At 36.6% G+C, this 13,375-nt stretch overlaps 1 protein-coding gene across 2 annotated transcripts in view; it reads right to left on the bottom strand.

Annotated features, from left to right (window-relative positions):
• NDFIP2 (Nedd4 family interacting protein 2) overlaps positions 1–13,375 on the bottom strand; it is a 532,803-nt gene that overhangs the window by 20,909 nt on the left and 498,519 nt on the right. The window contains exons 3-5 of one of the 2 annotated variants that reach the window (XM_068676816.1): positions 6,930–7,086; positions 5,343–5,470; positions 897–956 (exon numbers count right to left, since the gene is read on the bottom strand). In XM_068676816.1, the coding sequence (XP_068532917.1) occupies positions 897–956; positions 5,343–5,470; positions 6,930–7,086 (345 nt within the window). The remainder of the gene's footprint in view (positions 1–896; positions 957–5,342; positions 5,471–6,929; positions 7,087–13,375) is intronic. The other variant, XM_068676826.1, reaches the window with a different exon arrangement.

Here is a 13,375-nt window from a genome sequence, read left to right as displayed (position 1 = left end):
CCACTGCTCAGGTCCCACTAATATAGGCAAGACAGTGCTCTCATTTAATCTAGTTAATGTCAACAGTCTTAACTTTCCTTCAACGTATAATTGTTTGCCACCTTTTTGGTCCCATTTTTGAGGAACGAAAAGGGACAATGCAGAATGACTCTGTCCTCTCAGCTGATGCTCAGAAAATGAACAATTAATGACATTTACTGAATGAGAATGATTATATTTATATTTTCTTCTTTGTGACAATGTCATTGATATCTAATTATATAGAGAGACAACTAGTTATCTACACATAGTTTATACATATACACATGCAAACTATTGATTTTTGACAAAATTAGCCATTGTAAGGATCACAGGGAATTCATTTGATTGTTAAATATGCTGAAATTTGTATAAACAGAAAAAAATTGTATTCCTATGACCAGGAAAACAGTTAAATAGCAAAATATATTATCAACATGAATATCAAACAAAGGAACTTCTTTAAGCTAAAAACCATGAAATAGTACACAGCATCTATTGAAGGCAAACCTATTAACTCCTCTGGAAACAGTGTTCTCTGTAGCTATCTTACAAGAAGAGGGCTGTGTTTTTTTTCCCCCCAAGGTTTTGTAGTTTCTTTTAAACTGAACCCTAGCATGGCATACTGTGAGACAAACACCTTTACTCAAGGAAAGAAACAGTGTTTTCAGTAACCCTTTGGATAGCTGAACTGGTAACTCTTCACAATGCAGAGGACTTACAGAGAAAAATTTCATGATGATATCTTCATGCATAGAAAACAACATGGAGAAGTTAAGGAGGAGGAGGTGTGAGGGGCATAATGAAACCCAGAAGCATTTGTTTGCTAATAGGAAAAATCATAGTTAAAGTCTAAACTAGAGAGAACTATACCATACCTCGGGACGACTGAGGAATATTTCATCAAACAGACTCCTAGACTCCCTAAACTGGGCGTGCTAAGCATGTAAAAACAGAAAAACGTAAGACAAATGCAACTGAAGAGCATTAAGTAAAAGCCATTCATTGCAACATACAAACAAGCCATTTACCTGTTAGCAATATGTTTGCCCATTTAAATTGACCTTTTTAAAATGACCTTTACAATTTGAAAAGGAAAAGATGAAAAGCCAGCATAACTAATGCTATCACAACTGATGACAAAAGATTGCTACAATTTCTTTGGTACATTGAGCTAACTGGGAGAATTTGAAAGAAATAGAAACACAGATTTTGTGTAAATATTTAAGATTAAATACACAAAATCAAGTACAAAAAGTATCCATAAATTTTAAGTTTGGATTGTTCATACAATCTATGGATGTGGGGACTATGAAGTCTATAATGTGATCACAGTAATTTTTTTTTTTCATATCGTCCCCATCTCATTCAGGAAAAAAGTATGAAAGTAGTTCATTAAATGTGCTATCTTCTTATACCATTTTCCTTTCTTGTGCTCAATTAATAGGTTTGAAGCCTTCTTTACTGCACACTTTCAACTGTACCATGAAATAGTTACCAGCTTAGTGTGTCACTCGAGATAAGGGCTCTGCCTCTGTTCACATTATAGTAGTGAAGAAACACTATATCCTCATTTTACAAGCAAGCTAGAGGCACATCATAACATAACTTACATCCTTAAAGCACTAACTTCATAAACCTGAAAATTAAAAATGGAAAAAATACATTATGTAGTTTGTGTACATTTTGCAAAGTGTGTAATACAGAACTCAGACACTGCGTGCAGATGTCACTGCTTGTGGTCTCAAAGATAATGAAAATGAGAAAATAATTGCAAGCTAGTAAAGTCCGCGTGACCTTCCACAGGTATGTAGAGCTAAGGATCAAAATCCTTCCCCTCCAGATGGCAAACCACCACCCTAACCATAATGTGACTTTTTCCACAGTCTTAATACCAAGTCTTTAATATAGCTTGTATGTTTATGCATGAGTGTGTTCTGAAAGGGAAAAGAGAGGGAAAAAAAGGACAGGAAAAAGAGAGGAGAAAACACAGAAGCAAAGCAAGCAGAAACTATCAAATTTGAGATCCTTAGCAGTCTGAGGCCCTTAGGTACACTGAGGCAGCTTCTGATACAGTACTGCCTTAGTCTACAACTTTCCAGTTAATTTTTGCTTTGGTGGAATGATGATGTGTTCCTACTCATTCTTCATATGTAGGTGAAATTCTTATAAATTTCATGTAAGTGTAAGCACTTGCTGAGTTCCTCTGTGCGTGTTGGAGAAGCATGCATACCAACAGGCTTCATGCAAAAGTTCATTTATCCCTTTGTCACCATAACCTACTCTCCTATTTCTAAAATCTAGATTCCTCCTCACCTCCATTTTACTTACTGTTCTTCTGCCTTGGCAATTCTTTCTTTACTGATTGACTGCTCAATCATTTTACTCACTTTTTTTTTTTTTTTACTACGTTCACATTTTCCAAATACCGTCATTTCCTTTCTTCATCTCCGCAAGTACCTCCTCACAAAGCAACATAATCTTATCAGTGTTCCTTCTCCATTCCTATTCCCTTTTTCTCACTCACCCACTTCAGCTGCTCTTCCAGTACTACATTTTGTCTTCACTTGGTTTCCTTTCTCCACCAATCCCAGTTTATTCTTTTCCCTCTTGCTTCTCATTAAGATCGCTCTGTGCTCCTTACATACCAATGCTCTCCATTCAGCTTTGCCTGTTCCCATTTTGACTTAGACCCATCACCCTCACCCTGCCTGTGCTCACTAAGTAACCTCTTTGACCAACCAAAACCAGACTACTCTTCACAAAAGAAAAGCTGTAAGCTTTAGAGACTCGGTCTTTGTCCTTTTACCCTTCTACCTAATACAAATAACCTCGTGGTTATGTACTGATCAAAGGTCAAGAATAATAAAACTATGTCACAGCACACCAGAAACTCACAGTTCCAGTGTTTTCACCAAAAGTAGTCATGAGCAGTCTTATAGTGCATTTACTTTTAGCCTGATAATCCTATTCTGATACAAGACACCTGCAAATGTTCTCTGGTGACAAAACATCTGCAGTCCCATCTCCTTCAGACTTATGAGCAGTCTGAACTTGTTCGTGGAAGACCATCTCCACAAATGTATTAAATTTAAAGCTGTATGCATGTACTATGGAAACTCATATTTTCAATAACTGAATTTGGCCAAAGTCAGGCAGATTTTCTGAGAATGAGAAAAGATGTTTCTGACACAGTGACCTAAACATGAGAGAATTCAAGTGCTCCAAAATAAAAAGGCTTAAGAATACAGTTTAAAAACTATTGTTTTTGCTTAACTCTATTCTTAGAATTGGCTGAATCCCAGCCTGAGTTTTTTTTTCCAATGAAATTCAGGTCAGGGACAATTGCTTTTATGTCTCAAGCTTTCACCCCATAGGGTTCCAGATGTACAAAGTTAAAAGCAACAGGAATCTTGCAAGAAAGTTGCATGTGCCCCATCTGAAGTGTCATAGGACTGGTAACAGTACCCTTAAAATTAAGGTTTGGGTTGCTAATGTTTTGAATTTAAAGGTTTTTACATAATTTCAGATTAAGGGTTTCTTTCGGATCAGTATTTCGTCATAAATTGTACTTATATTACAAGCAGTAACAACAGACAACTTAATTACTCTAACAGAAGCATGGATTAAAAGGTTACAAGATCACCACCTCCTAGCAGGAACTTGGCAAGTAACCATGAAAAATATTCCAGATTCACTGCTACATTTAGTAAAATAGACTTGTACAACACCTTCACTGGTGATGTTACACAAACCCATTTTAAATTTAGCTACATATACTGATTACTGCATGGCAGTCAAGGAAGAAACTGACTCCACCTGTGTAAGTAAAAAATTTTTCCATTCACAGGCAAAACGTGCCCAACAGCTACAACCCAGTCAGTAAGATTTTAGAATCATAAAATCATAGAATGGCTTGGGTTGAAAAGGACCTCGTAGATCATCTACTTCCAACACTCCTGTCATAGGCAGAGATGTCACTCACTAGACCAGGTTGCCCAGGGCTTCATCTAACCTGGTCTTGAAGGAATGGGGTATTCACAACCTCTCCGGGCAACCTATTCTCAGAGGGTGGTGAAGCACCACTTTAAAATCCATCTGAGGTGGTGAGGAACCACCTTATAATCCACCTCAAATCACCTTGTTCTTAAAGTGGGAATTTCTAGTGAAAGCACTGGAAGCCTAAATTAAATACAGCATATTATAGCCAATCCTATCAAATAGCAGAATCTCTTTTTCTCTCCCAAATTTTGAAAGGTGGAAAGAACAAAATCATCAATTACAAAACTAACATTTAACATTAATTGCAGATATCAAACTTTTGGTTTTACTTTGAATACTGCAGTCTTTATAATGTTAGTTCATACGAAATTAAAAACACTGCTTATATACCGATTCATTTACTGTTTACTATAACTCGGGGTGCATGATTTTATCTTTTTATTTTATTTTTAAGTCATAGAATGGGTTGGAAGGAATTCTATAGATCAGCTAATCCCAACCCCCCTGCCATGGGCAGGGACATCTCCCACAAAACCAGGTTGCCCAAAGTTCCATCCAGCCTGGCCTTAAATACCTTCAGGGATGGGGCACCCACAACTTCTCTGGGCAACCTGTGCCAGTGCTTCATCACCCTCTCAGTAAAGAATTTCTTTCTTATATCTAATCTAAATTTACTCTTTCAGGTAGAAGCCATTCCTCCTCATCCCTGAAAAAGGGTCCCTCCCCAGCTTTCCTGTAGGCCCCCTGTTGCTGTAAGATCTTCTAGAGCCTTCTGTCATTCTGCAGGCTGAACGACCCCATCTCCCTCAGCCTGAACATTCAGGGATACTTGGAACATTCCATCAAACTTAAGTATTAAAGCTTTCACGTAGTAGGGATTTTTCCTTTTGGAAGATCCCTGCTGTTTGGTATTTTAACCCTTCCAAACTATTGGAATCCCCTTCTTATCCAAAGCTCTACCTTCTTTACTAATTAAATTTTTGTTTTAAACCATCTGAAACACTCAGCATCAGCACTCACTTTAGAAAGTAACATTAATGTGGATACTTAAAAGGTGACAAGATAGTAAATTAATTATTAAAACAGGGCAATATTTGGCCTTCAAAAGTGTTTAGCCAGCTGCTATGCCTCAGAACAGAGTGAATACTATACACTTTCCATAGTACAGTGAACTTAATCTATTAAAAAAATACACAAAATATATAAAATCATCTGTTCACCATTATTTTTAGCAAATAGGCCATAATACGATCCCAATTACTATAAACAATTAGAGTAGCCTTAGGTTTCACGAAGTTGAAATAAAGAACTACAACACTTACTCGTTGGGCAACTTCTGCTGCAGCAGCTGCCATTGCTGCAGCTTTGGCCTTCTCTGCTTCATCATATGTAGGAAGGGAGGTAGCTACACTGTATGGAGGTGGTACAGGATAAAACTCATTGTGTGTTTCTGTTCAAAATAAAGAGGTTATGCATTTTTAAACCAGAAAGATGTCAGGAACAATAAGCTTTATGTGCATAAAGCTACTTTAAAACTACTTTAAAGTGCATATTCTCAAGAGTCTGAAATTGATTATATGTGGGGTTCAAGCTCTTATAAACTTTTGAAACATTTATTTTTATGCAATTAAGTGGTGAACATATTAATGGTTCTCTTAGTTGCTACTACTCAAGGCAGAAACCTTAAAAATAGATGCTTCAAGAAACAGTTTATGAAAACAATTCATGAGCTTAGTTATATCTCCAGGTGTTCCAACCAAAGTCTTTTTTTATAAAATCAGAGGAGACGTGCAAAGAAACATCCTAATAAAGCTTTTAATTTTTAATATTAACCAATTAGTTAAGTATATTAATAATCACACTATATTTTTATTATCAAGATCCTGTTGCTAACTCCAGTTGTTCCATGAAATTCATTTTCTCCAGACACTCAGTTTCATCATATTCTTTTAAAAATGTTCCTTATATTAAAACAAACCACAGACTTAATTGTTACATATCAAAATAGCAAAGTAAATATAGGATAGAACCACGAATGAAGTGAATAAATCTATTTACAATATACCTCAAGCTTCTGCCTACAGCCAGTAATAGTTTGCACAAGATTGCTTACATGGGAAAGATTTGTCAGCACAGGTCACATGGCAAAAATATGTCAGTACACTACAAAAACGTTTCACGTAGGGCTAATTCAGCACAGCTACATGTTACACTTGCAAACACTGTCTGACAGAGCAGGGATAGGAAATTGCTTCTTTAATCAACGTTAAAGAATTAGGTCATAGATTAATTCCGAAACATTTACTCGGCACATGGGAGATGCAAATCCAGGCAACTTTGCTGAAACAGTGACTTTGATGTTGCCTGCTGTTAAGTCTCCTATACCCTAAAGGAAAGTCACAGTCTCATCAGAAAAGGAGTACTGAATAAATGGGGAAAAAGTCCTGCTTCTAATGTTTCACAAGAAGTTTTATGAAGAGTCTTTAAAGGAAAATGAATCTTTTTCATGGCAATATTTTCACCAAACATGGCACATACTTTTAAGAAGTCTTAGGTTTGACAGGGGAGTGGAGGGGTGTTAAACAGGCAATGAAAAATCCTAATGAGGTCTAATAATGAAGCACTACTCAAACATGTAGATTAAATGTGGAACTGAACTACAGGCAAACTTAAATAAAAGCTAATCATTACACTAATTAATGAACAACCATTTAGTCTAGCAATTTGGAAGAATCAGTGTAATTTAGAAGCGTGCTTCTGAATAAACTGGACAAAGGGCTGTGCATGAAAGCCTAGCTTTTTGCTGCAACTGTGCGCATAGAATAAATACTGCAGCACCGTACCACTCTGAACCAAGTGCTGATTCATACACACTCTGCTCTGACAAACTGTTATGTAAGGGAAAATACCTGAGGTTGCAGCTGCTTCTACAGCTATGCTACAGTAAGGTGGGGGGGAAGTATCTGCTTCAGATACGGCTGCTGTCTGAGGAGTCTGTGTAGTCTCCGTAGAAGTGGAAGACTGCTCAGCTGCTGAAGACTCTGGTGGGTCATCCTCATTGTGAAGCTTAAAAGAAAAACAAGCAAATTTCAGGCAATTCTTTACACAACCACCTAACACTTGCAGGACCGTGATCAAAAAGAGAAAATTGCTCTTCCACAAAACCAAAGGAAATATTTAGGCAAACAGCACATGACTTCTTTAGCCCAGTTAAGTACTTTTAAAGTAAACAGCCAAAAGTAATCTTAACTGCCCCTCCCCCCCCCCCCCATTACTTCTGTTCAGTGACATTCACAGAACTGTTTTAAAAATCTGCATTTTTAATGTTTTCTATTGAGAAAATGCTAAGTTTTAAAATATTAACAGAATAGAAAGTATTTTAAACTGTTAAACAATCTTCTTAAATATGTTAATAAAATATATTAACTGATTTTAAAATACAACAGGTGAGCAAAACTATTTTGACTGTATCAGTCTAGAGGAAATAAAGAAATAACACTACTTGTACGAGTGTAATTCTTATATTGGTGCGTCTCATTAGAGAGCTTCTCCACTCAAATTTTAAGACTTTCCAAAACATTCTGCATTTCTCTACCTTCTGGAAAGAAGCCTTTCCTATAAAACTTTAAAATGCTGGTTTGCTTGCTTTTTAAAATGTAGTTCTAGAAGGACACGTCCACTTAAGCTTACGGAGAACTAAGAATTACAATAAGCAAGCATGTTTGTTATAACAATAGAATTCAGATATATCAACCAACGTATTTTCTTTGAGAAAGTGTTTTTGATTATTTTAGCTAAATTGATAGCGTTTAGAATCAAACTAAGAAGGAAGAGTACAAGCTTGATACAAAAGAAGTATTAGTACATACTGAACATTAGTGTTCACACCAGGGTAAACTACGAGATGCCTATGATGACTACTGAGGCATTCATATTTAAAACACACAAAGTCAAGTGAATAAATTGAACATATCTGAAGCAAGAATTCTGTACGATGTTTTTAGAAACTGTCAAAGCTATAGAAGATTATTGTCCTAGCAATAACAAAAAAATACTAAGAATATATCATTACTTTTGTATTGGGCAAAGTGTAGTCAGATTATTGGAAAATAAGAATGCTAAACAAATCTTATTACCTAGCATTATATTCTTACAAAAATTACTGTATATCCAGAGTATATCTAAGTTCTGCAGGTTATAAATTCTGTGCTTTTCTTTCTAATGATAAACTAGTGATACCAGAACGAATTACAAGCAAACAGGACATTTCAACTAAAGACAGGTAAATTGAAAAGACAGGTCAAGGGCAAACAGAAAATACTTCAAAAAAGTTACTGTGACAGAACAACTTCATGAGATTTTCATACGGCTTCTACGCTATTGTCTTTAAAGCTGTCAAATTTGAAAAAGTGGTAAGGTACTTGTTAAAGCCTTTTTCAAGAGTCTTTCCAAATACTGCATCCAAAGAACTATAGCTTAAAGAGGAAAGGTTTTATCTGTATATATAGCAGACATATACACAAACCTACATACATACACATACACGCACACAAGCATACGCTATTAGAGAGGTCACCTTGCATAGAACTGATAGAGGTTATTGAAGGTCTCTGGGTACTGAGCAGTCAGGTCATTTAGTGCCTAATCAGTGATCCAGAAAAAGCAGTAAACTGAGAAATATGTAAAGCTATTTATAGTAGTTAAGGCCTGAAAAAAGAAAACCACTTCAAAATAACCTAATGTATTTAGAGATACTGAAAGCATGTGAGAAGACAAGACACTTGATTCTAGAAAGGTCAAGCAGATCAGAGAAATATCCTGAAAGATAGAAACCTCATGGTTCTACATTAAGTAAAATCATTCACAAGGGTAATATGGTATTGATATAGCTAACAAAATTACTTTTAAATAAAATTGTCATTTTATTAGCAATGAGACAACAGAATTTTGTCTCTAACAAAATTATTGGCTTTTTGTATTCTATGATTAATGGCTAGTACACAAAATACAAATGGCATCTGGGATGCATGCATAGGTCTGACTACCTCACTGCAACAAACTGGAGAAGAGGAAGTAAAGCCTAGTTAATGTATTTCTGTCTGTTATCTTCGTTCCTCCTTCCTTCTTGCTGTCTGCTTCAATAATAGCTTTTTTTTCCTCCTGCCAATATACCGCTTGTGCTGTGACCATTCTACAAAGATTCACAGCACCAATTGGTCAAGGAGCAGATCACTGCTCAATACCCACTCTGACATTACTGAGGAAATTAATTTTGTCTCTTCTACTTGGTTTCTTGAAAGCTACCTTCCTCCAGATTAAAATTTATTAACAGCTACAAATTATGGAGGTAACATTAGGTGCATATTATTCTCTCAACCCAAGACTGCTTCACTTCAGTGTTAACAAGTCATTCAATTGTTGTAGCAAGTGCAATTAGGAAACAGAGAAACTCCATACTACAGGCTTTATACAAAGGAGTCCTGTTATGCCTTTTAGAGCATTGAGAAGGCATAGTTCTGACTGTTGTTTATTATGACTCATTCAGGGACTAAGTATTTCTATTTATGATCCTGTCTTTTATTTTACTCTATAGACCTTTCAGAAATTCTGAAGTGTATAAAGGTTATCCTGTTGCAGTAAGACAATCACAACATTCCTTACAGGATACCCCAGCATTAAAATCACAGGAAGCGGCTTAAGAAGCTTGAGTATTTACAGCTAGAGTAATAAATACTAATTGTCCCATGTGCAGAAGCTAGCTTTTGTTAGTGCTGGTTCAAGTGTTGTCTCCTACTCTCTCCTCAAGGCAGTAACTTCAGCTCTTCTGCTCTCCTCAGACTCCAGTGGAAAAAAAATTAAAAATAAAACAAAAAGCATAGCTTGCTCTGGCAAGCTGGAAGTTCTGCTTATGCCAACAGGGTAGACGTGCTGCAAGACAGGACGGTACAACCGCCTCTATCTGCCTTGTCTTCACAGGGCACTGATCCTCCTCTGTGGAGTCACCAGTTTGCTGGCAACCTGTAGGAGCCCAACTCTCTTCAAACCTCCCCCTGCCCGTTTAATTTTGGCATATACTGGCTGGTAAATTTAGAAGGTATTTTTGGAGACAGGGGAAGAAGAGGCCTGACACACTGCATTGGTTTCATTTCCATAGAAACCAGGCTAAAAACACTCAGAAGGGAACAGAAAACGTCTGTTTCAAGGTATTACTTAAGCTACGTACTTAAACATCACCTTTGCAGTATTTAACATTAAAAGTGAAGAAATCAGACCTAGAAAGTTTTCCAACTGCAAGATTACTTTTGCCCACCTCTTTAATTAAAGGAATAAGGGGAAATTACAGATTACAGTTCAACCCCCCCATCACCACGACTATATAGTTGTAAGCAATACAACTGAATCTGCCAAGATAACAGCCAAAAAAAAAATAAAGAAACAAAATACAATTGTTAGGATCTCTTAAAATACAAGCAACTGCAAGCTAACACCTTCCCCTGCCCTCATCACAGCATTTTAAAAGTGGGATGCAAAGACATTTTTCCCTGTTATTTCTGTATCAAACTTTCTTCTAAAAAAAATGCTTTCCTTTGCGACTGTAGTTTAGTTGGCCATACCTAGCAATAGTTAGCTGTCTAGAAATTCATCTTCATAAAATCCAAAGCAGATTCCTTTAAATCTTGGTTGTATGCAGTGTATCTGGCCGACCAGAAGCTTTACAATTAAAAAGGGAATATTTGTTAATAGACCTGTATTTCTCTTAAACCATACACACAAGTATTTCAACTCCAGCTTTCACAGCCCTTGAACTACAGTACACTCCAGGCTGAAGAGTCAGATGTATCTGTCTTAGCAGATACATTGCAAGATGTGTCTGTCTTAGCACAGCTAAAATTCAAAGCTAGATATAGCAGCAATGTTTTTTCTGACAAACGCTCAAGATCTCATGGAGACTGCCAGAGAATATCTGCAATGTAGAAAAAAAACACATGGTAAAAGTCACCTGAAGAAAAATAATACACCTTCAGTTTATTTCGCAGAAAACGTCTATAAAACAATAATTCACTATTTCATTCCATAAGAAGCTAAAAATCAGGGACAGAAATTCCAGCATAAAAATGTTTGAAAATACAGCTATTTTAGCATTTAATTTTTATTGCAAATCACTTCTTTAGGTGCTGCATCTTCTCCTTTCCTTAAGTCCTCTATTTTGTTTGTGTAGTTATTTCCAAAGTAATCAGATTGATACCTAAAATCTACTTACACACTATACAGAACATGAACCAGAAGAAAGTGCTTGGCACAGGGTCCTTTCCTGAAGGGACAAGCATGGATATTTTCACTCTTTAAGCCTTCAAAGAAGAGGAAAAAAAAAGTAAACAAAAAAAGAGAACTACCTCACTCTCTGCTTACGCTTTTCTTTTGCCTGCAACAGTAATTTTCTCTGACCTACAGAACTTTGCTGGGCTGGGTAACATTTTGCTTCATTTCATAGAACTGTTTGGGTTGGAAAGGACATTAAAGACCATCCATCTCCAACCCTCCTGCCCTGGGCAGGGACAACTCCCACCACACCAGGTTGCTCAACGCCCCATCCAGCGTGGCCTTGAACACCTCCAGGGATGGGGCATCCACAGCTTCTCTGGGCAGCCTGTGCCAGTGCCATCCTCAGAGTAAGGAATTTCTTCCTTTCCATCTAATCTAAATCCCCCCTCTTTCAGTTTAAATCCATTACTCTGGTCAATGCGTATGTGATACATTGACTGACTTGTAGAAGAGTGACAATATAGGCAAGTTGTTAAAATACACTAAATTTTAAAAAGGGCACAGGAAAAAGATATCATGTGATGACGTCTAATGCCATGTGTTTGCTATTTGCACAAGATTAGAATGATGTTTTCTGGTTAACATAGATAAAGTAACACATGCCAGCTCTATTCGCACTGATAGGTTAACATACACAAAAAACACTCAGTAACTCTGGTGACTAATTTTCTGCACATTCCTTAAAAAGTTGTAGATTTCCATTTAAAAAAAAAAAATGTGATTTACAGAAGTTCAGTACATTGTAAAATTGTTGCAACATAATTTCAATGGCGCATTACAAACGGCATAAAAACCTTGTTTAAAAATATAAGCTACTTTCATGCTATTTATAAAATTTCTTCAGTGTAGCATAAGATTATCCAGAAGATGCTGTCACAGACAAAAAAAGCATCCACCTAGCTTGCGTCTTCTGTCTTTTTTATACCTTTATGACCAGCTCATTTTGACACAGCCTGACTTTTAGGTAAACCTTTGCATAAGTTTCAGTAGTAATGGTTCTGCGTGGGACACCGAAGACCAGCATTCTCACCAGTGATTTTCAATTTGGAGTACTTGAATTTGTCCTTCTTTCTAGCCTTTCCCATGATATTACTACAACATTTTTCAGATTGGCTCCTTCAGTTTTGACCTCACACTGATCAGTGTATGAGTTCGTCTCAATGATGTTAAAATGAATATAATGCACAGAAACTCCGAAACACTGAATCTTACGATATGCTTTAAGTGAAAGCATGGACATAACCTAGTTGATCATGCAAATGTTCAAAACGTTGATCATAATCTAGCTGATCATGCAAATTCAACCTTTGCATGCTAAGCCAGTCAACTGGTACACCTCCCCCATGAAAAGCAACGCTCTCAGCAGCAGAGGCTCATCGTTGTCACTTTGGAGAAGTTAACACTTCCACACTTGTATTTTTCTAGAGCAAGTTTCAGACCATGCCGAAAGGCCAACCAAAAATATCCACTTACTGCAGCTTCTGGTGCTGCAGGGAAAGACTCGTTTTCAGATTGCCTCTGCAGTGCTTAACAGCTATCCAACACTTCTGCAGTAGATTCAGGACCCCTTCCATACTGGTGCACAGGTATTTATTCCACAGGAATTGTAACACAGTAAATATTAGAGGTGGAACTAACAGCAGGTTAACAGGAAAACTTCCATCATCTTTATCAGGCTTTCAGGAAGCTTCAACCTTTTTTTTATGTTACACATGATATCTCTATGTACTAAAAAAATTAAATTTTTTTACACTTGCCTATTGGTAATTATTTGTAAACCTATTCTTAACTGTTCCATACAAACGAGATGCTACTCATAAGAAATGCAAGCTTGAAAGGAGAAGGCTCTATTAACATAAAAACAATTTCACTAGACCACATAAGGGTTGCATATTAAGTGCTGGTCTTGTAACCACATCTTGCATTGCCTTTTTCAGTTTTAGTAGCGTAAAGTAGGGTTTCTTCAACTGCAAATAGCAAAGTGTTTATCTTTGAATTTTCTAGGGAAAAAATAAAAATTTTACATTTATTT

The sequence above is a fragment of the Anas acuta genome, chromosome 1, assembly GCF_963932015.1.
Source record: "Anas acuta chromosome 1, bAnaAcu1.1, whole genome shotgun sequence".
In the NCBI taxonomy this organism is placed as follows: Eukaryota; Metazoa; Chordata; class Aves; order Anseriformes; family Anatidae; genus Anas; species Anas acuta.
The sequence above is the reverse complement of the archived record's forward strand: the minus strand, read 5'-3'. Positions and strand labels throughout refer to the sequence as shown.